A 25833-nucleotide genomic window follows, 5' to 3' on the forward strand; every position below is an offset into this window, starting at 1 on the left:
TGACCTGGTATGTAAATAAATCAGCTGCATATGCCAACCTATGAATTCAACGAGTGCAGCTACTAATATCAAATATTGAGCCTTGTATAGCTTTTGCAGATGCGTTCGCCACCACCACAAGACATCAGGTGTCAGCAGCAGAGGCAGAGTGAATAATATGTGATGTATGTGTCCATAGAAATGTAATGGCTGTGCCAACATATTACATAACAGAGCCCGTCCTCCAACTGTGTCAATGACAGCAGTCGACCTTCATGTGCAGTATCTCACAAGAGATAAAACCTCATATACTGAACACTTGTTTGTCCAAGAAGGGCAAAGCAAGTTCACACAAGTTAGGAATTTCTTCTTCAGGAGATGAGGAATTAGTCCTATCCTATCAAATTAAAAAGCGAGTGAGTCATTATGTCAGGTGTCATTACAAGTCATTCTGAATTGCTTTCTTTTCCATTTCCACAACTTCAGTGATTCTTTTTGCAAATAAAACTTTTGGATTGACAAGCAAAACTTTTGGAATTTGGATTACTCACAAATTTATTTTAAATATTTTTTGATTGCATGTTGATAGTTTTGCTCTCAAACCTATTCTGTTTGCATGCATAATAAAGACACAAACGAATCCCAATAGTACGTGGTGGAGGACATGAGCTCAGTCAACTGGCAAAGAGCTGCTCACCATCAATAGGTGAATGGCCACCGCTCAGTAACTTCTCTGTTGATTCTCTGCCCATTGCCCCCTTCCCTCATCCCATTGGTCTGGTCTCCCTCTCCCCCTTTATCTACGTGCTCTCTCTCTCGCTCTCTCTTGCTCCACTGACCCTCTGATTTCTTCCAGCTTCAAACAAAAACTTTCCAATTAAAGTTTGAGAACAAAATCTTCAAGCACATACAACCTGTCCTCCTGCAGTACAATTTCAACTCACTAAATGCCCAGTTAGGTCAACATACTGAATAAGTGGAGTGTTAGAATCAAAAAAATAAATGGGCCTCAGACAGATAAAAGAGGGCATACAAACTGTGCTACACATGGTGGACTTTTGTCAGGGGGAGGAACCATTTTAAAGTCTGTAGTGAACTTTTATAAGAGACGCAACACATATGGTTAACACATGATGCTAACAAATGCATGCATACACACATGTGCATAAAACAGTCAAACACATATCCATGGACCTGGTTTACTTTTAAAAAGGATACCTTGAAGGACATGTAGCCCATTATATATGCATGAACAAACAGACATACATGCCATATATACACACACACACACACACACACACACACACATAAACAATGTTATCAGTATGACGGTGGCAGTAACTCATGAAGATATGGGGTCAAAGAATACGCACCGCCTTGAGAAATGCACCTGAGCCACCGGATAGACAAGTATAACTGACGAATCAGTACAGGTTAATTTTAAGTAAACATGACAGGGAGGAGAGGACAACAGCTAGTCAAACTGTAGATCCTAGAAATTTGCATTAGCTAAATAATGATGGACAGGATGCTGTTGTATATTTTGGATTTTCAATGTTTGTTTCTGTTTTTTTGTCATTACAAATTATCTGTACATGTGTTTTTGTTTATTTGCTGCATTTTGTATCAACCTCAATCTGAATTTAGCAGGCCTATTTTCTCACGCAGACACTATACACGCTACGACACATTCACAATGACTCTGTCCTGGCACAAAAACACACACAGTCGCTGTAGTTAACCATCAACAGGTCGGTTCTGGGCACACAAGTGTACTCAGACAGCTGTAAGAGAGGAGATGGTCTACCAAGGTCAATATTAGCCCATTATGGTGTTGTATCAAAACCTTTCAACAAGCTGTGTGTTGAAATGGCTGTGCCAACCATGTGTGTGTGTGTGTGTGTCTTTGTGGATGTGTGTGTGCTCATGTTTGTCTATCTTTGTGAGGATCACTTTCAGATTTAAGAGCGAGGACCATATTGGAAAGTGAGAACAATGTGGCTCATCCTCACTTCTCCAAATGTCCGTGTGAGAGTTAAAGGAATAGTTCCATGTTTTGGAAAAAACACATATTCATTTTCTTGCCGAAGGTTAGATGAGAAGATCGAAACCACTCTTGTGTTTGTCTGTTAAATATGAAGCTACCGCCCAGAAGACAGTTAGCTTAGCTTAGCACAAGGACTGGAAATGGGGAAAGAACTAGTCTGGCTTTCGCCAAAGGGAAAATATCTGCCACTGGTGGACCCCGCTTGGCGTCTCTTGTTTGGAAAAAAAATCCCAGCAAAAGTGCTCCTTTGGTAGATAAAACATGATGCAGTGCCCTCTAGGATGCCCTTAGATGGACAAAACATGACAAAATGCACTATAGGGAGCCATTAAACTTGATAAAGTGCCTGCTAGGATGGCCTTAAAATTGAGAAGATGCAGTGCAGTAAAGGCATCCCTACATCCTAGAAAACCTTCTGCAAGCTGGTGCCCCACTGGTACCCTTATTATCTTTTTCACCCCTGCCCCTCAGAGTTCACCTCTGTCTTAAGCTCACAAATTAACATGTTATATTTTGTTTGTTTAATCCATGTAAACACATTGTGGTTTTGCTGGTGTCAGAAACATCAAAAACTACCATGAGGTTACACATTTTATTAAAATGTCAAATGCATAAGAAACATTTCAATATGTAACAGATTTAAATACACAATCAACAACAAAAACATACAAAAACGATGATGTTTTTTTGAAATACTGTGAAAAACGTACTGAAGTTTGAATTGAAATTTAGTTTGAGTTAAAAAAAACACAGCTTTGGTGAGTCTCAGACCTCAGCGGTTGTAATGCTTTTGGAAGCCCTACTGCCAGTTGATTGTCTCTTTTCCCCCCACTGTCCCAGCTGCTACGTTGTCTTTCACTTCTGTGTTGCAGTAGAAGATGGTGGAGTCGGGGCCAAGTCCAAACGAGGCCCATGATTGGTGAAAAGGTAAGACAGTGTTGGGCTCTCTTTGATTTGAGCCGCCGCCGCCGCCATCAATATTGGTGATTACATGAGAGTTTGAAGCAGCGGTGTTGCTATATGTTATCAAGGCGCTGGGATCTAAGACACTGGCATTGCTGGGAGTGATGGCGTTGCTATTGGTTACAGAGTTGAAGACATTGTCTGCACTGGTGTTGTTGCTTGACGTTGAGGAGGGAAAGGTCAGAGTTGCAGCCTGAGGCGGGTGCAGGTTACTGCCTGGGGTGGGCATGAGGTTGGTGGGCCGACTGAGAGCCAGACGCTGGGTGAGGAGCTGGTGCTGCAGCCGCCTGTCGGTCCAGTCCTCCTGAGGCTGGCGGTGGATCTTCATGTGAGCGTTGCGGGACTTGATTTTATAGAACATTCTGGGGCGAGGAGAGAGGAAAGACTGGTTTGAAAAGAAAATCTAAACCATGTGTTAGCTTGCCCTGAAGCCAGACACAGAGAGAGAGAGAGAGAGAGAGAGAGTTTCCTCTAGTATAACTGGTCCTACTCACTTGCCACACAGCTTGCAGGGGAAGAAGCTGGCCAATGAGGGCGCAGGAACCGCCCCCTCCAGGCCAAACGGCCTGTTCACTGGCTGACAGATGGGCGTTATCTACGAGAACAGGACCAATGGTGAGCAACTGTGCTGAGCTACATTCCAAACATTTAAAGCAATTAATTACACAAGACTCCTACGCCATGCACACTACTCTGTTCTATTTGTGTCTATTCTATAAGACTTATCAGTCAGAGGTCTGAATGCATGACACAGTGAAGCCCACAGAGTAACATGGGAATTAGCACAGGAAAAACAACAACAACAGAAAAAAAGAGAATGTATGAGAACTAAAGCAAAAGCTGGTAATAAAACACAAACTAAAGGAAACATCAGTGGAGTACCACAGTCCCTGGATCAGCTGGGACATCTTGACAAGAGGCAAAACGGTTTTAATACTGCTTGTTTCTTACATTCTTCTGCTGCTCCATCACTGCTTCTCTCTTCTCCTCCTCCTTCTGTTTCTTCTGCTTGTCCTGCAGCTTCTTGCTCAGGTAGTAAAACTCAACACACTGGCACACGGTCTTAGTCCTCACCTGCATCACACAAACACACAATGAATACTTAGCACATTCAAAAATCAACCTGGCAGTGTAACTTTTCCCAGATCTACCTCAGCTTGATTCCAAATATATTAGCTAACATATTTCAGCAAACATAATCAAGGTGACACATTCTGTTGCATGACATATAAACTATAAACTGACATTTCCAGCCTTTTATTGGGTGAGTTTTCGAGTGCTAATTTTGTGAATCAATCATCGTTTTCACTGTGCATAATGTGCGGTGGAGGTGGTGGCGGTGCACTTTTGGTAATATCATAGTTGCGTATGATTTAATCAAAACTGTACTTCTGTGTACTGTTACATGTGTCACTGCGTCCTCACTAAAGTGCACGGTGGTGAGTCACCGAAAACCAAACGGATGCAGGCAGGGAAAAGAGCACTGCACTCACTGCACCATTGGAAAATACGACTTCACCTGTGTGTAGTGATCCTGCACAAAAAAGGACACTTTTAGACTTGATGATGAGCATAAAATAAACAACCACTAAGTGATGTATTGGAGGACCAATTGAATGGGAATGCTTGACTTTCCATTTTCTATTCAAAAGTGGGTATTTTTTTATCTCAGTAAAGATATAATGTAAATATAAGCAGAAATATTTTATATAAATACATACTGTAAATGTGTGTAGTTATAGTTTAACATGTAAGGGATAATGTACAGCGAGCCGGTCATTGTTGTGAAATAAACCCCGACAGGACAATGACCGGCTCGTTGTACATTATCCCGCTTATTACATAGCTGCTTACTGAAGAAATCAATATTTGACACAAAAACGGTCCGCCAGAGTCCGACATCAGAACTGTGCCCCTAGCAACGGTCTGCTATAAAGAATCATAGAACGCCGTGATTAAGCAATCAGAATCGAGTATTCAACAAAGCCATGTAATAAAAACATACAGTACATGTCAATTTTAGGCTAGGACAAAGACAGAATAGAAAAGGTAAACATTGAGAAGGTAACCATTAAAGAGGACCTATTATGCTTATTTTCAGGTGCATACTTGCACTTTGGGTTTCTACTAGAACATGTTTACATGCTTTAATGTTAAAAAAAACTCTTTATTTTTCTCATAGCGGCTGCAGCACCTCTTTTCACCCTCTGTCTGAAACGCTCTGTTTGAGCTCCTGCCCCGCCCTCCAGAAAAGTCCAGTCTGCTCTGATTGGTCAGCTGGCCCACTCTGTTGTGATTGGTCAACCAAAACAAACTCTTCGGACTCCGCTCTAACTAGCTTTGTTTGAGGGTGTGCCAAAGTAGCCGCTAGGCAGATATTATGCAAATGTGTCACTTGGTGACATCACCACGTTACAAAAGACAAGGCGGGACTTCAAGCGAGGCATTTCAGGCAGTTCAGGAGCAGTGTTTCTGTGGGGGAGAGTAACTCCCTTTGGCGTGGACTTTGGGCTTTGTGACTTTGCAGACTTTTTACATGCACAACTATATAACACACTAAAGGAAAGGGAAAAAGCACAATAGGTCCTCTTTAAAAGAATGCAGCATAAGTACAGTACAAGCAATGAATAATAGTTATACCATTTTCTGTATGAGTGAAACGTCTTTTCCATAAGTTCCCAGAGCTGCACCGAAGAGACTCTTTTCACTGTCTGTCCAACAATCACTACCTACAGAGAGAGAGATAAAGAGTAGATAAATACAGGTATGGGACTGGCTTGATAAATTACACAAATTACACAGGACACACACAAACATACAGTTAGACTTCATTCAGCAAGCTTCAGACAGACAGACAACCTGGAGTCATTCAGGGGGGTCAAAAGCTGGAGCGTAGTCCAGATAGAGACATACCAGGGACTTTAGACATCCTAAATGTTGTTAAGCTGTTGTCAGGGGGGCCCAAGACCTTTAACAGCACCCCTGTCTACAGGAATACACCCACCTGAGTGAACATTACTATGCAGAACAATGTCTACTCTGTATGTTCTTGGTGGATTTAAATGCACCAAAGAAACAAAGAGAGAGAGAATGAGAGAGAGAGAGTTTGCATGTGATGAAAGTGGCAGGAGGTTTGGGCTTCTACAAAGGCTACTATTGTACATACAGTACAGTGGGAAAGCTTAATCCTGTGCTGACTCATATGTCAACTGTTGGTTGTTACAGAGAAACACTAAACTTCCTTCACTACAACACATTTTAGTTCATTTCACTTCCCTTCCTATTTCTGTCCTGGTTGAATCTGACAAAGTTGCGGCTGGAGATAACTCTATTAAATATCCATAATCAAGCCAAAGAGTTGTCTGAATATTTGAATCATACAGACATAGGAAACCCAAGAGAGAAGCCAAAGGTCAAAGGTTACCAGAGTAGTGGTAGTCTCCTGTTGGCGAGGGCTGTGAGAACAGCAGCATCTCCAGTGTGGCCTGCACAAAGGAGGAGAGAGGGACGGAGGAGGCAGAGAACAGACAGATGAGGCATGAAATGGCTCCGAAGAGTATTAACTGGATACGGAGGAGTGAGAAAGAAAGACGGAAATGACAAAGAGAAGGTGAATAAAGATGCGTGGAAGTGAGTCACGATGGATGGATGGAGGGATGATGAAAATGATTGAATGAGTGCAGAGTAAAATAATTAGTGACGAATAAAGACAGAAAGACAGACAGTACTAATATTCTTCTTCATGAAGTTACCATTGTGTTCCCCTGACAGTAGTGCAGACAGTGCAGGGTCAGCTCTGTGTTACTGCCCCCTCCTGGTACGCAGCTGGAACTGCACATGGACAACAGCTTCTCCACTGTGCACGCACAAACACACACAAAACATGAACAGTTTTCAGCAGAGCATAATAGACAATGACCTTATCTTTTTTTATATTTTCAGGGTCTATCTTCTTATATTCTTTATTAAATTTCTCCATCGTACAATTCATTATAGGTATAGTAGAATATTTAATTAATCTTCCATCAGGTCCCTGAAACTTTGACCCTTGAATCAGGTGATTGTAAAGTTGAAGAACTGAGAATTCACTGTCATTATCGGTGCAATTATGACTCCAAATAGGTCTATTCTTAAAGTTTTGTGTTGGAAAGTTGTATTTTAGCATGTCATCTACCTTGGTCTTGTAAGTTGGTACTCTCCTCCAGCTTGTCCCATGGTTTCCAGAGCAACTGTTCCCTAGGGGATTCCTCCTCTGGTGGCCACACCCTTGACCCTTCCCCAGCCACAAAGCATGGCGGAAGCTCTGCCTGGAAATCATGACCCACGTTGACATACCTGGAGGGAACGAAAGTGAAAAGGAGAAGGTGAAAAAGGTAATACCTAATACCATGGATCAAATCATTTGTTCCTTGGCCCGTGGCTTAACTCTTCTCCATGCAAATTTTCCTTCAACATTCTACTTACGGTAACACAACACACTCATCTTCCTCTTCTCCACATGTTGCTTCCTCCTCTCTGTGATTGAGAGATGAGACGGACGAGTAGAGTCCCTTCCCCGTACGAACTGGATTGAGCAGCGGTTGAGGCGTGTACCGGTCCCTCTTCTGACTTCTGCTGGAGTGAAGGATACTGGGAAATGGAGTTCCAGTGTAGATTGGAGAGGCTTGTTGCTGTAAGAGCACAAGGAAAAATATTTTTTGACTTGTCCTCTTTGGATTAAAACATGGTCAAAGACAAAAGAGAGAAAATAAAAATGTAGTGATTGTACAACTAAAGTTCTAAAAGCTGAAGTATTTAGACAGCAACCTAACATATCTTTGGGTGTTTGGATCTGCAAAAACTTCAAATTTCAAAAAAACGTATTCTGAGATGGGTACATGACAAGCCTAGCTTGGAGGAGGGAGAAACAGCTCAAATTTAAATAACGTGCCTTTCACCAACTCCAAATCTGTCTCAATCACACCCATTCAACAAGTCTAAAAATACAAACCGAGACCAAGACTGTGGTTTTGGAAGCAGAAATGCAGTTGGAGCTACGTAATTTCTTGACAAACAACCATATACGTGTCCGCCCACTACTTCTGCATAGTTTCTCCAGCTGTAGCTAGTGTTGCCCCCTCCCCACCCACAAAACCCAGTCTCTGTTGATGGAAGAGTGACGACAGTGAGCAAATCTGGCGACGTCAATGTGAAAATGTGGCTTCTGAGATGCGGTGGTTGTTCTTGATGAGCTTTAAAACTAAAGCAAAATGTCTTGTTTTTACATTTGAAATTATATTTTTTACTCTGAATAAACTCATAAATCATGTACTTTTACATTTATGTAGGCTATGTAATTAATAGATGATTTTGGCCTGGCTACTTCCTGTAAAAACGAGAGGTTCAAACAGTCAGAATGGTCCTTCCTGACTAATAAAGAGAAAGTAATAAAGAGGTAAAAGAGTCTACAGTCATGCTAACAGTTCTGTGAGGCTGCCCTTAGGCACAGCGCTAGCACAGTGCTAACGTCAGTATGCTAACACACTGATCACAAGGACAATGCTAACATGCAGCTGTTTAGCAGGTCTTACGGAAGCCCTAAACAGACGTGATTCAATTGTTTTTTTAATACCGTTATCTCAAGATAACAAAGCTTGTTTTCTCGAGTTAATGACATAATTAACCTGTGATCTCGAGATAAAGCTATTAAAACATTTTTAGAATCATGTCCGTTTAGGGCTTCCATAAGGTAGGACTAAAAAGTTTACCATGTTCACCATCTTAATTTAGCGTGTTAGCATGCTAATATTTGCTAATTAGCACTAAACACCAAGTTATTTGTTAATAAACCAAAGTATTAGACAAAATTTTGTGTGGCTAAAATTATATATGCATCAACTGAAGGTTTTCTTCTCTTAAAGGTACAGTATGTAGGATTTGGCGGCATCTAGTGGTGTGGTTGCAGATTGCAACCAACTGAGTACTCCTCCGCTCACTCCTTCCTTTCCAAGACTGCGGTAACACCGTTCGCCTCGCTCAGAGGCCATCCTTACCATAATATCACTGCTTTACGAGCAACGGAAGTCAGACAGCGGCTGGACGTACCACGGTTGTGCACTCTGCAGCTCACGTTACCACAGTTTCACAAGCATGTCAGAAAACTACAGTGGCCTTCAGGTAACGTAAAAACGAAAAAGGCTCTCGCTAGAGCCAGTGTTTGGTTTGTCTGTTCTGGGCTACTGTAGAAACATGGCGGAGCAACATGGTGGACTCCATGAAGAGGACCCGCTTCCTATGTACATATGAAGGACTTATTCTAAGCTAACGAAAACACAACGATTCTTAGTTTCAGGTGATTATACACTAATGAAAACAGTCCATTTCTGCTAATAGATCCCCCAAAACGTTACACTTTGTTCATTTAAATGTAGCAACCAAATTATCATAACCCAATGATAATCCAATTAAGATGGACCTCACAGTCCTGGATGCATAAACACAAACATCAATTTTCTTGTCCCACACTCAGCAAGAGGAAATACACAAGCATATTTCCCCAAATGTCAAACTTTTCTTTAAATTTGCTCAAGTTTCCTGTGGTGAAAAAAAATATAAAAGTGCCATGCTGTACCTGTGATTGGTTCAGATTGGCTGGTCCATTCTTTACTTTCTGGTTCACAACATAAGGGGCTATCTTTTCTGCTGCCTCATAATGTTGGCCAGAGAGGTGAGCCGGACGAGAGGGTAGATGGAAGGGGGGATGGAGGGGCGGAGTATTAGAGGGACAGAGGGCTCTGGATGTAAGCAGGGAGGAAGGATGGGATGTTGAAGCGAGGAATGCCGCTTCTGGAGTCTGAACGTGGGAGGCTGGAAAAATGAGAGAAAAGTGTAAGTCAATGCTCCATTATCAATTTGAGTGTGGCAGAGACAGTCAGGCAAAATAAGACAGGCACATCACTGTTATCTGTGCAGACAGGAAAGCGCTAAACCCGACACCGACAGAATCTGTTTCTTATTTGGAAACACTATTCAATTCTTGTGAAAACCCACATATGAACTCAAAGCAGTAATTCTGCACTGCATGCTGGTTTGTTCATTTTTCACATGATGCAATATACTACAAAGATGTCTGTTACAAATGGTTTTATATGTGAAAGTGCAGAAAGTGAAAATGTATTTTGCATAGGGGAAACGGGAAATTTCACAAGCTCACCTACGAAAACCCACATGTCCCCGTAAATTTAAATATGGGTATTAACCTGTGAGTTTTTTGTAAGGGAGGGAAATAAAGTTAATTTAAATCATTTCATCATTTTTTCTTTCTCAGTTATTACAGACTTACATAATCAATTTTATTCTTACTATCATACTTTCATTCACAAAAATGCACACACAATGCCTTACCAGGGATGTGGCCATAGTCGCTACCATGAGAAGGTCTCAGGTTGCCCTCGACGACGCCGGGGTCGCCTGACGACTGTGGAAAGCTGTGTGACAGCAGTGGAAACTTCCATATCATCCCAGAGGAATGGATAGACGGGAGAGACTGAAGGTGCGAAGCGAAAAACTGGAGCGTACCAAGTGATTCTCCCCCCTGGGACGCGGAATGTCCGGTGCCTCCATACGCACTGGAAGAGTCCATTTTGGAGGGCGAGTTGGAAGGTAGAGGTGTGGGAGGAGGACTAAGAACTGAAGACACGATGTGAGATGATGTGGGAGGAGAGGGGAAGGACTGAAGAGAGGGGTGAGCGGGCGAGGAGGGAGGCAGGTAGGAGTCTGAATCGAAAGCACAGCTTTGTCTTGACTTGACCGATCCGGGGCTTTCTCCTCTCCCTACTCCGAAATCCCACATCTGTCCAGAGGAATCTCCACTGGGAATCAATGGGAATCTTCTCTTTCGCTGGGAGAGGAACGCCTCAGAAAAGGAGTCCAGTTTCTGAGTGTACGTCCCGCTGCTGACGCCCATGGGCGATCTCTGCGGTAGGCACCCTGAGGCAAAAGAGATGGCGTCTGCTGCTCCTCTCCACCTGCCCTCTACGGTCTGACTGGACGGAGAGACGCTGAGCCAGGGTCCATCAACCTCTGCTGGTTGAAGCTGATCCTCACCTGAGCCACAGCTGGACCCATAATCGTCTTCTCTTCCTAAATAATTATCGCTCACTCTCGAATAATCAATGCTGCTGTCGCTGAAGCTCCCCGCCGCAGTCCTGCTGTAGGAAGTAGTTTGTTTAGTAAATTGGCTAACGTCGGCCTCCCTGTTGTAAACTGTTTCGCCTTTAGCGTCACAACTAACGTAATTATTATAGTTTGCTCTGAGTTTACGCTTGACTCCTTCCTCGCTGGCACAGTTCAAAAAAACGTAATTTGCGCTACCGTAGCAATCACCTTTTCTATAAAAATCATCTGCAGCGCTTTCATGACTCTCCCCGTCCTCCCAAACCTCCTCTTTTTTGATACCGCCATACCAAGAGTCAGCGAAATGGCTGGCTAACACGCTTTCTCCATCAAGATGGCCTCCCAAGTTAGCGTCTCCATCCAAACTGCCACCAGTTGTGTTTAGGAAGCCCCCACTGCTCCCCCTCCGTCCCCCGGAGGAGGTGCTTGAAGTCAGGAAAGAGTTTGTGGATTCTTCCCCTCTACTTCCGTATTGCTCCAGAGGGTCCAGGGCTGGCTCAGCGGACGGGTATCCCACTTCGGGGCTATGATGGCTGGGCAAGGTGAGGTGAAAGGATGGCCGGTGGCGATGGTGGTGGTTGTTGGGGAAGGATTGGGTGGATGAAGGGTCGTCCATGATGGCTCGCTGGATGTAGCTAGAGTGCCTACAGGAGACAGAAACACAGCGTTAGTATAAATAAACAAAAATAAAATCATGTCACAACATTAGCAGTATCACTTGAACTAGTACCTACTCAACAAGGTGTCATTTGTACACCATGTAGTCTGTACTGACTGAAATGTAAGCGCATCTGCGTAAATATGCTACGCTCAGAGCTAGTGACGTAGAATGAAAAGTGAGAAAGACTGCTTATGGTGAGTGGGAGGGGATGTGGATGGGTCCAACAAACAGAGGACCATCAACCAGGAGACCAGTGTTCGTATGCAGGACGGAATCCGCTAAAATAAAAAATAAATCTATGAATAAATAAATGACTCGATAAAGAAATCTCATTAAATGTAGCAAAAATAATACTAAAAATAAATGTAGCCGTTAATTAATTGATAAAATGTGACATAAAATTGATATTTCTGTTTTAATTTAATTCATTATTTATTTTTCTTTGTATTAATTCCCTTATTTATTCACTATTCTGTTTAATTTTTCCTTTTATTCATTTAGGTACTTATTTTTATAAAAATTTAAAATCTATTTATTTATTTCTGCATTTGTTTATTTTTTATTTATTTATTTTTGCGTTCATTTATTTTATATTTATTTTTAAATGTATGTATTTATTTATGTATTTATGCATTTCTTTATTTATTAATTTCTGCACAATTCACCCTATTTATTTCCCTAAACTTATTTATTTCTGTAGTCTTGTCTATATACATTATATATATTTACATTTCTTTATGCATTTCTGCCTCATTATGCAAATGAGGGGAACTGAACACTAAAAATAAATATAAAATCAATAAAAAAGAAATAAATACATTTGAAAATTAATAAAAAATAAATACATAAATAAATAAAAGGGAGAATTAAATAGAAGAGTAAACAAAATAAAGGAATTAATAGAAAGATAAATATATAAAGAAGCTAATTAAATTATGTCACATTTTATCAATTCATTAATGGCTACTTTCATTTTTAATATTATTTTTGCTGCAGTTAGTGATATATTTATTCATTTATCGAGTCATTTATTTATTTATTTATTATTTTGGCAGGTTCCGCCCTCCATACATTAGGGTCCCAAAGTGTTGTTGAGTTAATTTAAAGTTAGTGACGTTTGTGACATTGTGACATGTTTTCCGTACTTCTGTTACATTTTTTCCTTATGTATTTTACTTAGTTTGCGTACTTATTTTAAGCCCAACCACGATGTTTTTCCTAAATCTAACTAAGTGATTTTGTTGCCTATACCTAACTGCGGCCATTGCTGTAGTTTTGTTGCATGGCGTTAAATGACATGCGAAAAGGCTAAAATGCGTTCTCATGACACACGGAATGTCCTTGTAATGTCGTGCTGTTTATTCACCTTCCCATGAGATTGGGTTGATAAAATATTTGCAGTGGTAATATAGCCTCGCTAAAATTCCTAACTGGGTCACAGAATCATATGGGCTACAGAATTTGGTGCAACACCGGCATGTTAGATCGTCTGAGTACCATAAGCCATTACTGTGTAATGCCACTTTCTAATAAGTGAAGGTATGATGTAGTTATTAAATGTTGGGCAGAAAAGGCCGGATTCAAGTCACAAGAGTAGGCAAGAGTTGTCACGCCTCCAAAATCCCCTGTCCATAAATAGTTTGTACGGAGGTACAAACTAGGTATCGGAGACAATTCTTTGATTAAACATGCACATTATTAACTGTACTTTGTACAACAAATGATCACGTCACGTCATTACCTGAAATAAATCATGCAGGCTACGGAGGTCACAGGTTTAAAGTTATGGCGCCTTTTTCCTAAACTCCAAATCGAGCAAAGTCTACCTCGACTGATCTGCCGTTTGATGTGCCTTTTGTTTGAAGTTTCGATTTTGTCTCAGATTAAACAGATTAAAAGACGAGTAACAGATATCAGTTGTGACTGGAACTGTCTGCAATGTGGTCTGAAGAAAACCACTCGCTGGGAAGCCAAAGAGAAGGTCATTTTGCTATTGCTTTTTTCTTTTCTGTTCTGCGATTGACTTGTTAGCACGTTAGAAATTGGCTTACAGTACAAAAGCCTTGTACATTGAGTTGCATGAAATCTTGAAGTCTTTGTCGTTCTTTCTTTCTTTCTTGAAACCACATTCTGCTCTAAATAGGACAGTGAGTGAGTCAGAAAGAGAAAGACCGAAGGAAGACGAGATGAAGAGACAAATACACTGTATAAGTTTTGACGGTCGTTGTTTGTGTTTTTTTTACCAGTCCTTGGCGCTTAATTTCCTTTTCACATATGTTCCTCCTCTGTTGTTCATGCTTTCGGGTCCTGGTTGTTCTTCTGATTGTCTTCATCGTTCTCTCTGACTTATTTTTGCTTCGTCTCGAGTGTTTGTATAATTATTTCCCCCTTCAGATTTGCAGCCTCTCAACTAGTCCTTCCTATCTGTCTCTCTCTCTCTCTCTCTCTCTGCTGTGTATCTTTTGATACACAAAGTCTGTCGCACAAAGCAAAATGGACACACAGACCACATACGCCGTCTTTTGCACACACACACTCAATTACTCATAGAAACTCATACACGCTGACTTTCACACTCACACACACACACACACACACACACACACATACAAACACTTGCAGGTGTCAGAGGGGACCAGCGAGTAGTGATGTTGCCTCTCTGCCTTTTCGTCGTCGTGGTAACCACATCCTGAGGAAACAAACGCTGACGGATCTCCCTCCTTTCAGCTATCTTTATCTCTCTGCCCCCCTCCTCTATCTCGCTGTCTCTCTTTCCGTCTCTTTGCCTGTCCTTACCTCTCTCTCTCTCTCTGTCTCTTATTCTCTCTCTCTCTCACACCAGGCGCCCAACTTTGTTTTCTATCTCTCTCTTGTCCTGCCTTTCTTCTTCTGTCTTCTACTTGCTTTTTATCTATCTGCTATCCTCAGTCTTTGCGCTTTTTGGTATACATCTAAGTTCTTTTCTAGTGTCGGACCCCCTTTGTGGCGCTCTCCTCCTTTTTTTGTAGTTAATTTATTTTTTTAAGATATTTAAGCAGACCTTGAGTTCTAAAAAACACTTAGACATGTGTACAAAATACTTAGAAACTTTCCAATCATCAGGTTTTCCACATGATTTACACATTTATATATAGGTTGCATGTATAAAGTACCACTTTAGTTGATCTTTGTAAAGTTATTTAAGTGGATAAGGTGTGATAAACGTGTGTGTATGTGTGAAAAAATCATATAGGTGTCTATCAGTACTCAGTTATGTGAGTGCCTGTACATGAGCGCTGAATGTGTGAATATACATGCAAACATCTTTGTGTGGCTACAGTATATTTTTGTAAGTGTCTGAGTGTGTGTGTGTGTTTGTGAAGCGGTAGCGGTGGCGTAGATGTTTACCAGATCAAGATTCTCCGGCTGAGTCAGCTGACAGGAAATGAGCGAGAACGAAACAGGAAGGAAGACGGCGACAAACGACGAGGTTCAGGGAACCCTCTAAACACCCTGCAGCCCCACCTACCTACTAACCCACCCACCCACCCACTCACCCACCACACACACACACACACACACTCATACACATAGAGTAGGCACCTTTAACGTTCCACCTTTGTTATGTCATATATCTTTAAAACACCTACTCACACGTAACCTCAAACGCGACCGCTGACATGTCCACAAGCCTGTGAGCGACTTCAATAACCTCTGCTTCACACACACACACACACACACACGCACACACACACACACACACACACACACACACACACATGACCATGTTAAGTACAGACATGACATTTCTGCGTTATCATCAGCATCTTAATATATGACAGTGACGTATTTGCTATCTGTGGTGAAAAAGGTGTCAAAATACAGTACAACAATGTGAAATACTCCTTTTTACGTAAGACAAAAAATTGTGAAATTTGAGCTGTAAAAAGTACAAACTCACCCCAAAGAATGGTAAATGAATGATTTATTAACATATTGGCGGCATTTTTTTATTTTGTTGGTAATCTAGGTGATGCTAAATCAGACCCCCAGTATTGTTATTGGGTTGCTAAAAACCAAAGCAATTCAGCCGATTTTATAAACGGCTTAATCTGGAAGATTACCTGCAAGATTACCTGTCATCAGATTAAATTATTGATGTAAAAAGTAAATATGAAGCGGTAAAAAGTACAATATTTCCCCCTGAAATGTAGTGGAGTAACTCTGTAATGTGAATACTATGGTCAACTTTAAAATGTACAAAGGGGGGAGCCCTTGTACATCACAGAGTAGAGCATGTTAGAGTCCGCCCCAGGGCCCTTTGCTGCATGTCATCCCCTCTCTCTCTGCTGTCTGTCCTGTCTGTCTCTCACCATCAAATAAAGCAGAAATGCCATAAAAATAATCTTTTTTTTTTTAAATATATATACAAAGTAAATGCATAAAATCTCACAAAATAGAAATACTCAACGGAAGTGCCACTGCCTTCCAATTGTACAGCACACCACATGAATTAATGTACTTCATCACTTTCTAAAACTGGAAAAACTACGTCAGTATTGTATCAGAAATGACAGCATCTGTTGTAAACTAGAGACCATCTTGTGACGGGATCACATCAGCCAAAATGATGCCAAATTGGGCCAGGAGCCATCTTCCCACCCCATCTTCGTACTCGGCCTTCATTTTGATCTCAACTACACACCTGTAAAGTGTAGTGCATCTTTCACGGTCGTGGCGACAAAATCTATCACAGACAGACAGAAATATAAACACCTGGCAAAGTACTCAAAACCACTTGTGTGGTAGTTCCCGCTACAGTGGGTGTCTCCAGGACCGCATTTTGCCGTGACGACACACACAAAGAGACTCACAAGGTGAAAACAGTCACATGCCATCGCGGCTGGTAATAACTGCAACACTGTCATTAAGTTCGCCAAGGAGGTTATGTTTTCACCGGCGATGGTTTGTTTGTCTGTCTGTCTGTCTGTCTGTCTGTCTGTCTGTCTGTCTGTCTGACTGTCTGTCTGTCTGTCTGTCTGTTAGCAGGATTACTCCAAAAGTTTGCGATGGATTTGAATGAAATGTTTTGGAGGGGTGGAGTGTAGCACAATGAACAATCATTCGATTTTGGTGGCGATCTGGATCATGATCCAGATTCAGGAATTTTTTTAAGGATTCCAATCAGCCTGAGCATTAAAACCACAGGGTATAACACATGCACAGTGTAATGCGTTGATGACGAAACCTTCTTCCTCCTTCTTCGAGCAGAGAGATACGTGTGTGGATGTGTGTGCGGGAGCTGCTGGCCGTCCGTGGTGAGAAAGAAAAAAGCGGTAGATGACGGGATGAGAGACAACGTAGTGTAACGTTATACAGACATAACAAGGCTGCTGAATGAGAGAGGCATTCGCCGATACGTTACACGGAAACACACCGTGTTAATAATAAGCTGACCACCTCACGGTACTGCCAGCTGTGAGCTGTGATCTGTTTTTAAAGTCACGCACCTTGGCGGAGGTCTGCACTCTCCAAGTGCCATTCTAGTTTAACATGAAATTTTCCCTGAGCTATGATAACTGAAAACTGTGTCCCTCATTAAGCAGATTTCTGCCCATTCAGTCAGTCACGGGGCCCGTTTCGTCAGCATTTGCAACAGAAGATTATTTTTTTTTAGACGCATTTCACTCATCAAATCAAACACCATACTTGCGACACATCCAATACCCTGTGGGACTCCCAAAATGTATGTGCAGTTTGTGAGTGACAGTCGAAACGTGACTCTCCTCTGCTGCCATTTGCGATCTACGACGTGCAAGCATTGCTCGCAAACTGCTTTTGTGAAACGAACTCCTAAAACAGATCAGTTATTACCAATAAAGTAACAATAACAGTTACAAGTAGAAAATTAAATCAGTTTGCTTTATGATCCAACTAAGCAACTTCATCACCTTCGAGAGAGAGGACAAAGAGAAAAGCAGCGAAAGTGTGTCTGTGTGTGTGTGAGAGAGAGAGTGTCGGTGTGTGTGTGTAGGTGATCATGTTAATGCTGAGGTCACTTATACAGTGTGACTACTCCTCATAGCTGGAAACCTCAGCATTAACATGCACAATAGATAATAATGTGGTGACTGCACAACCTGTCTGACACAATAACCTCAACATTAGCATAATAACTTTGGCATTAATTTATTGATTTATATTATATCTTGTTATTTGAGGCCGATTTATGCTCGTACAGATAAGATCACTGCGTTGCATTACATTTCCTGCAAATATTTTCCTCGGGCAATGCAGAGTTTCAGCTGCTGTAAAAAAAAAATTCCGACATCAGTATAAAACATACGATCAATTTTGATATCTGAGTCATCTTCGCATTGCTGCGGGTGGGACTCGAGAACCAGGAAGACGAGTGATTCCGTGTTTTCTATCCGCACACTTGCAGCCAAACAACATGCAGTTTTCGGACAGCGGGGAGTGAGACTCTGCTGCTCCAGAGTTTTACCACAATGAGTCAGATTAGACTGTTTTTACGTCGTTCACGCTCACCAAACGTGGAGATTACTTTGTTGAATTCAACGTGGCAACTTAAAAATCCTCCTTGGAGGGGCCGTTAATCCTTCTCATTACAATTTAGTCACATATTTTAAGGATGAAATGATGTGCTTTCAGGATATTTGACAATTATGTGCAGGGAAGAAAAAGACGTCACAAAGAATTATTCAACGCGATTAAAGGAAAGAACAAATAAAACACTTCAAATGCATTCTTGCACAGCTTAGTCGTGCACCCACTACGGCGAAAAGTTGCCTTCAAAAGCCAAAACTGAAATTAAAGTGGTTTCTTACACGTTTTGTTTTTTTTACTTCTACATGCTCTGTTAATTTGTTTGTGTCTCCTACATTTGCCTACATTCATGTTTGCGTGTGTGCATAACCTTGAGAAAACAGCCAGTTAACAAAAAAAAAAAAGTGTGAATGAAAGGATATGAGCGGATGGAAGGGGAGTGCGGAGGAGTGAGCACGGGGGAGACGCTTCTCTAGTTTTCTCTCAAATTCACCGTAAAAGCCTGCGGGAGCAGAGGAGGGGGAACGAGAGAAGCACTTCTGGACTTTTTTTTTCTCCGATTTTTTTTTTCTCTCCGTCTGTCTTCCGTCACTGAGAGAAAGAGGTGATGACTGGCGGGAAGAGAGTAACTGAATGGATGAGGGACAATTTAAACCGCCAGACAACATGAACTGTGTGGATCACAAAACACCAAACAGGCTATTTTGCTAAAGTTAGCTTTGTCGATTATGAGCACTACAATGATGCTCACCCTCCTCGACAACCTTGTTATTATGTGACGACGGTTCATGCTAACGCTGTAGGTGTAACGGAGAGTACGAGAAAGTGTAGCATCACGTAAAAGGCATGACGGTGTATATGAAATACTGAACACACGGAGGTGAAACTGCTACCAAAATGCTCATCACACAAGAAGTACAAGTGAAAGAGATTAGTTTTAAAAAAGGTCGTTTTTTCCTTTCCTTTCCTTTTTTAACAAACATTTGAAGCTAAAAGTCAACTCAAATTCAATAAATTCAAGAGATTTATTCAATAGACAGTGTACCCCTATTTAAAATGATCCCCATTTGTTAACAATTTCAGAAAAAACAGTTAGAAACTGTGCTAATTGACCGAAAGTTGTTTATTGTTTGTTTTTTTATTTTACATTTACACAGAATTTACATTTGTGCAAAGCGTTGGTGCAGTGAAATTAAAATATCTGTGTCTGATCGATGCTTTTTGGTCGTAGCTGAATTTAGGATCAGTATTTCACATGCAAACATGAGCAAAGATACACACCGTGTGCACAAAGGGGTTGTAGGAAAGTTCTAAAACAGCCATTTTCTTGCTTTTAATGCATTTGGTGCTCTTACAAAAGACTAAATGCGGGCCTGAAAATCACGACAAGCTTGACAAGAGCTCTAAAAGAAGATCACAGGCCAGAAAATGTTCAGAGACCCCGCTGTGCGCACATGTGACTGCAATGATACACACTTCTAAAGACTGCTACAGGCTTCTTTCATGTAAAACGATCAGTCTTCACCACAGGAGGAGACACCTAAAAGCGTCTTTAAAAAGTCCATAAAACGATCAAATATAATACAGTGCGGCATTTGTTTTTGATTCAAAATATGTGGTTCCACGGTGGATATCGAGGGACATTCTAACGTTGTCTATTCACATGATGGACTTTCGTTTGTCAGTACTCATGGTAAAATATGCCAAAAGTTGGGTACGCGTTCCTATGGAAACCCTGAGAACCATGTTCAAGCTGCAACCTAAAACACACTGATCGATCAGATGAGAGCTGAGAAAGTTATTAAGCTTGGTTTAAGACTAACAAAAACAATTTCTACACAATATTATTCATAAGCAGCTAACACGTAGAATTATTACTTCAAATTTGCTGCAGCATCATGTTATAGATGTGCTTGAGTATAGCACAAATTAATGGTAACTTTACTATCATGTCCATCTATTTGGTTCAAGTCTGATCACACACACTCTGCCGGTACAGTATGATACTGATGACATGATACTTTCCATTCTTGTATTTTCTCCATTCAAGGATGCAGAAAATTCTAATTCTAATTCATAACTGCAAAGTGCTGAATTCTGAACATATGAATCCATTCAAATAAAGGTCGCAGAGGTCATCTGAAGGTGAATGAAAGACGTAATCAGCACGTTTTATGAATATATAAACAGAATGAATGTGATGTCACCATTTCTTCCTTTTCTTTAAGCTATCGCAGCATTCAAACTAATATTTTTTATGTGCAGTATGTAATAAAATAAAGCATTATGTCGTTTTTTTTGCGCTTGGAAAAACATATTTCCTATATGCGATATTACTATAAATGTTGAATTGGCCGCTGATGCACTGCTAAACTATCTGGTGAGTGGCTAAACTGCCATTAAAATGATTAGTGAATAAATATTGACATTAAATATTGCATATTTTTGCATTCCTTAATGAATGAATGCAAATTAATTACAGTTGATTTATTCTCTAGATAAAAACACTAGTTTCAGTAATGACAGTTGCAACACATCTTTGGTTGTGATTATCAACTCATAAAAACATGACAGCTTACGCACCAATCTATGCGATTATTAGTATATTTCCCACGTGGGGCCATCACTTAATCATAACCAACTGTTTTTTTTGTATTTCATGTTAAATGACAACACGAAACCTGCAGATGATCTCAACCCAACCAAACCAACATTATTCCATATTAATTTACTATAAAAGAAGTAATTTTCCTGAAGAAATATGTTTGCAGGCCGCCAAGCCTCTCAACAAATGATCAAACTATTTCGGAAATTTGGTGAGAAAGAGTTCATCCTTCCAAGTGCACTGCAACAAACTCAGCCCAGAACAATTTCTTAATTATGTGAAGGATTTCTTTTGTTTGTTTATAGCGTAAACATATGAGTATCAGCCTAGCCCAGGGGTCAGCAACCTGCGGCTCCAGAGCCACAAGCGGCTCTTTAGCCCCTCTCCAGAAGCTCCCACTGGATTTTTTAAAAACGTAATGTAAATGAATAACGGTTATTTTTGAACTTTTTTATGTATCATTCTTGTAGGTCTACGGTGATTCCTACATTCTCCAGTTTCAAAAATCTGTAGCCTATACACCAAATATCATAATTACTAAATATATACATTTTTTTTTTTTAAATCATTTCAGTCAAACCAAATGTGCGTCATCTACAACCTGGTGCCTTATCCTCTAATTTTGCCCAACCTCAGTACCTCAATAAGCTAGCTATGGATTCTAAATCCAAAGAAAGAAAAGTCTCTGAGGAAAATAGAGAATTTAATAATGCGTGGACAGATTCAACAAGTCATTTAAAGACATTTTCAGAACAAGCACACTGGATTTGCTGAAAAGCTAGCAGCAGCTTCCAGCCAAATGTCCTGAGATGTTTCTTCAATGTCCTGCCACTCATTTGCACTTGGGCCCTCACTGCATTAGACATAACAGGCTGCGATACCTTCATCACAATGCTCAAATGTTTTGCGGCTCTAGACAGATTTTTTTTTAATTTTATTTGGCCTAAAATGGCTCTTTTGATAGTAAAAGATGCTGACCCCTGGCCTAGCCACTCCTGAAAACTGGTATGTGATCAGGCAGTAGTCGGTGCACTCATGTTAAATAAGATCAGGAAGCAAAGCTAGGCCTGGCAGGATAATTATGTTATCGACTTAACGCACGATATACGGACATGACCTCCATCAGTTTTGCTGACCTCGATATTTCCCGTTGTGTTTACATGCGTGTTAAGAATGTCACCAACATTTTAGCCAATATGATGTCAGAATAAATAGCAGCGTTGTCCTGACCATTATAAGACTTGGACATTGCGCAGACATTGCACATTTTTGTTAACAGAGGTCGAGAGTCCATTTTATTTATTGTTTTGTTTGTGTGGTTTTGTTTTATTTATTTTGAACATTTTAATATTTTTTACACCAATCCCAATGTCTGAGTATTCTAAAGAATTAAAAGTGCATTGCTCTTTGAAAGGGTGCACTTGCATTACTCTGCTATTGTATTATATTATCATTATATCACAGCCATAAAATGGTCTAAAAATTACAATAATAAGGCCAGGGTTACTGTAGCATTCTACACTCTCGACTGTGACTACAATAACACCACAATGCAGCAATAGCATAGCGAATATGACCAAGTCAAATAGGAAATAAATATTAAGTTAGTATAGAGTGCTTAGAATTATTTTTACAGCTTTAAATCACACTGGATGTAACACAAATTCATCTAAATTAAGTGCAAATTTAAAGCATAAAATAGTAGATATCACAAATATGTATCCCCTTTACACACATAATTCGTCACCGGTGCAGCCGATTAATTCGAGGTTGCAAACCTAATTTAAATGGCGATTGTAGTCAAAGTGTGACAAGCGATTTCAGGTGACACACATTCAACGTCTTTGCAAAAAACTGCACCGTAAAGATGAAGGAACATTGTCGGCTCATCCGCAATGACGTTCAATCAGGGGAAGAATATCAGAACATGACTGTAGGAGGGTCTGCGTGAGAAGCTGAGGAGTACTCACAGCAACTCTGAGGGAGCTACAGGTTCCCATGGTTGGGAAGGGAGACACTGATGCTTCGCCAGCAGCATCTTTATAGCACAGTGACTCACAAAGCAAAAAAACACTGTTGAAATAACGTCGCATGACAGTTTGAGGTAGCGTTTGTCAAAAGACCTGTGGGGGAACCAAGTGGAAAAACGGCCTGATGGGACTAAAATGTAGTTTTCTGGCCATCATAGGCTCCTAAACGCCAAACACTGCACATCAGCAGAAACACACCATCTCCCCCCCTGAAGCATGGTGGAGCAGCATCATGCTGTGGGGATGCTTCTGTGAAACATAAAGCCAAAGCTACACAGAAAAGGATGAAAAATAACACGTTGCGAGTCAAAATGTCCAGCTCAGTCCGATCCAGAATATGTGTCAGAACTTTAATTTGCTGTTCACCCCACGGCCTTAATGCTGCCAAACAGAGCACTTCGGCAAAGACAGATTGCAGGTAAAGATTGCTGCGTCAAGATGTTCAATGCTGTCCTCACAGACTGAAGTCTATCATTGCTGCCAAAGGCGCCTGTACTGCTTGAGGCAGCACCTGAGGTTGGTGAATTCTCATGCATTCATTTAGTTTGGGTTTTAGTCCATTGGGGTGTTTTGAATACTTATAGGCAATGTACATTAGAGGCCCAATAACTTGTTTAAACTGTACGTCTTTGCATAGAACTAAAATGTACTGCAATCTTCTTCCGTTTCCTCGTTTCACCCCTTCTCCCAGACAGAGCGTGGAAGCCCATGAACAATGTCACTAAAGCCATTTAAAGATGAACACAGTTGCAACAAGAAAGCTTGACTTCATTCTGTTTCCTCGAGCTTTGATTTTCACGTTGAGCAGCGAGAATTGTTCAATACAGATGTTTTTCATTCGTTGGCACAGACGCTGAAGTTTTTTACTTCATAGCGTAAAAACACGAAAAGCGGTTGTTGCCCCCGTTCTGTGTGGCAGATGTCAAAGGAGGTCACAAACTCGAAGGAGGTCAAAAATAGCAACAACGACAATACAAACTCTTCTTCTAATGTTTTTTCTAATGTTTTGTCCAGAAACAGCTCTTTGACACTGCACAACTGAACCAAAAACTAAAGCCTCCAATATGGCAATGAAACCGAATAAACATCTCAAACAATTTCAAGAAAAACTGACCATTATAACCATAACTAAGGTAGGAGTCTGTACAGGGATGTTATATTATGTGTAACAAATGAACTGCTAACTGAGTGTGGATTCACACACTTATCAAAGTTAAAGTCAAAATAAATAGCTTCATATATGGTTACATCCCAGACTTCAAAGTACGTGTGGGCCTTTTGGTGACAGATCACCTTAATATGTTTAACTGTAGATGTAAATTGAAGATGATATCTTTACAAAGTGTTCACAGCGAAGAAGCTTGTGGTTTTAAGCCTCTCTGTGTAAGGGCATGTGTGGTGTAAACACCAACATGTTGCTGGTAACAACACTGTAATGCTACAAGTAATGTTGAGGCTCAGGCTCGGAAAAAAAGACAGATTTTTATATAGCTGCAAGAGCAATATGCACCTGTACGTGGACTTATTATATATTCAATGGGAGTACATTTTCAAACCGAAACGATACTTTCATTACAATGATTTGACATTTCTGACCCGAGCTTTGAATTTTAACTGGATTCATCCACATTTGCAATGAAATCTATTCATTTAAACGATGAAATCCCCTAAAAATGTGCACCTTCAGTTGCAAATTTCACTGGCTAAGTTAGTAAAAAAAAAAAATGGCTCCCTTGGATAAAAGTCACTTTTGAATGACGATAAAGAAGACTCAGGGGGTTGGGTTAAACTTTCTCAAAGCTCATTCTAAAAAGTTCCTGCCTTATGGTGTGCTAGAAAATGAATAAATATGTCTTCTTACCTGTTAAGTTGTCATTACGATGAGAGATGTACCAGTGGTAGTGGAGTCGTGCATGTGTGTACGGTCTGCTGGTAGGTAGACATGTGTGAGAAAAGGGGGAGGAGGGAGAGAGATTGCGAACAAGAGAGAGAGAGAGATGTAGTTTCACCAAAGATGATCGGCCACTGTCGCTCTTTCAGTTGATCTTTCAGCCTTTCATCCACTTTGTCATAATGGCACTGTATGTGTTAGTGTATGTGTGTGTGTACGTGTGTGTGTGTGTGTTACAAGCTGTGTCATAGTGATGCTGGAAACAAGAGAAAAACACCCTAGTGTGCGGCGGCTTAAACCTCACTCGCACACACATACAGTACATGCACATACACACACTTTCAGTTTGAGTGTTTTTTTTGTCTCCCTTCTCATCCCTCATTTTCTCTCTTATGGTCTCTTATGGTCTGTTTGTTATTAAAGGGCCACACACACACACATCCTAATGTTAGACACACACATAGAACCACTGAGAAAATGCATACTGTACATGCTCATAACCAGCACATCACTTTGAAAATGTGTAAAGTACTTTGTCCATGAAAGTGTACAGTTGCAGTACCGGACACTGTTGTCGTGGAGTCCTGTTCTAGTTTTGGGGAAAGATAAAGAAAAAGTTTGACATTTATTTGATTTCTTGCTGAGAGGTATGAGATCAATAACCCTTTCATGGTAATACACAGTGGTGGAATGCAACCAAGTACATTTACTTTTTTGAGGTACGTTACTTGAGTATTACCATTTTCTGCTACTTTATACTTCTACTCCACTACATCTCAGATGGAAATATTGTTCTTTTTACTCCGCTATATTCATTTAATAACTTATGTTACGTTGCAGATTCAGATTAATAATACAAAATATAATCAGCAAATACATTTTAATATATTATATTTACATTGTATTATCTCTTTCTTATTGTATTATCTTTCATTGGCACCTATGGGATTGTCACAA

At 40.6% G+C, this 25833-nt stretch overlaps 2 protein-coding genes across 5 annotated transcripts in view; one reads left to right on the forward strand and one right to left on the reverse strand.

Annotated features, from left to right (window-relative positions):
* Positions 1-25833, forward strand: part of LOC119481208 (serine/threonine-protein kinase pim-1-like) — a 1020488-nt gene that overhangs the window by 915106 nt on the left and 79549 nt on the right. The window lies entirely within an intron of this gene.
* On the reverse strand, positions 2605-24962 carry LOC119481192. 2 transcript variants are annotated; one of them, XM_037757909.1, is made up of 11 exons: positions 24847-24962; positions 10373-11787; positions 9600-9835; positions 7454-7659; positions 7164-7324; positions 6742-6845; positions 6414-6474; positions 5630-5718; positions 3941-4063; positions 3484-3584; positions 2605-3351 (listed from the first exon to the last, which is right to left on the reverse strand). In XM_037757909.1, exons 2-11 carry the CDS (start codon positions 11757-11759, stop codon positions 2826-2828), a joined length of 2994 nt encoding a protein of 997 aa, XP_037613837.1. In that variant the 5' UTR covers positions 11760-11787; positions 24847-24962; the 3' UTR covers positions 2605-2825. The 2 variants fall into 2 exon arrangements, with proteins under 2 accessions (XP_037613837.1, XP_037613835.1); XM_037757907.1 differs by lacking the exon at positions 24847-24962 and adding an exon at positions 14048-14615.

Source organism: Sebastes umbrosus, chromosome 22, assembly GCF_015220745.1.
Source record: "Sebastes umbrosus isolate fSebUmb1 chromosome 22, fSebUmb1.pri, whole genome shotgun sequence".
Classification (NCBI taxonomy): Eukaryota; Metazoa; Chordata; class Actinopteri; order Perciformes; family Sebastidae; genus Sebastes; species Sebastes umbrosus.

What these genes read in the sequence shown, in the direction of transcription:
- LOC119481192 (XM_037757907.1), bottom strand. Translation starts at nt 14,100, where the DNA reads ATGAACAACAGAGGAGGAACATATGTGAAAAGGAAATTAAGCGCCAAG. An exon ending in CCAATCTGAACCAATCACAG is followed by an intron (nt 7,660 to 9,599) that starts GTACAGCATGGC and finishes GTGCTCTTACAG; the next exon opens with CAACAAGCCTCTCCAATCTA. An exon ending in TACCAACTTACAAGACCAAG is followed by an intron (nt 6,846 to 7,163) that starts GTAGATGACATG and finishes GTGCGTGCACAG; the next exon opens with TGGAGAAGCTGTTGTCCATG.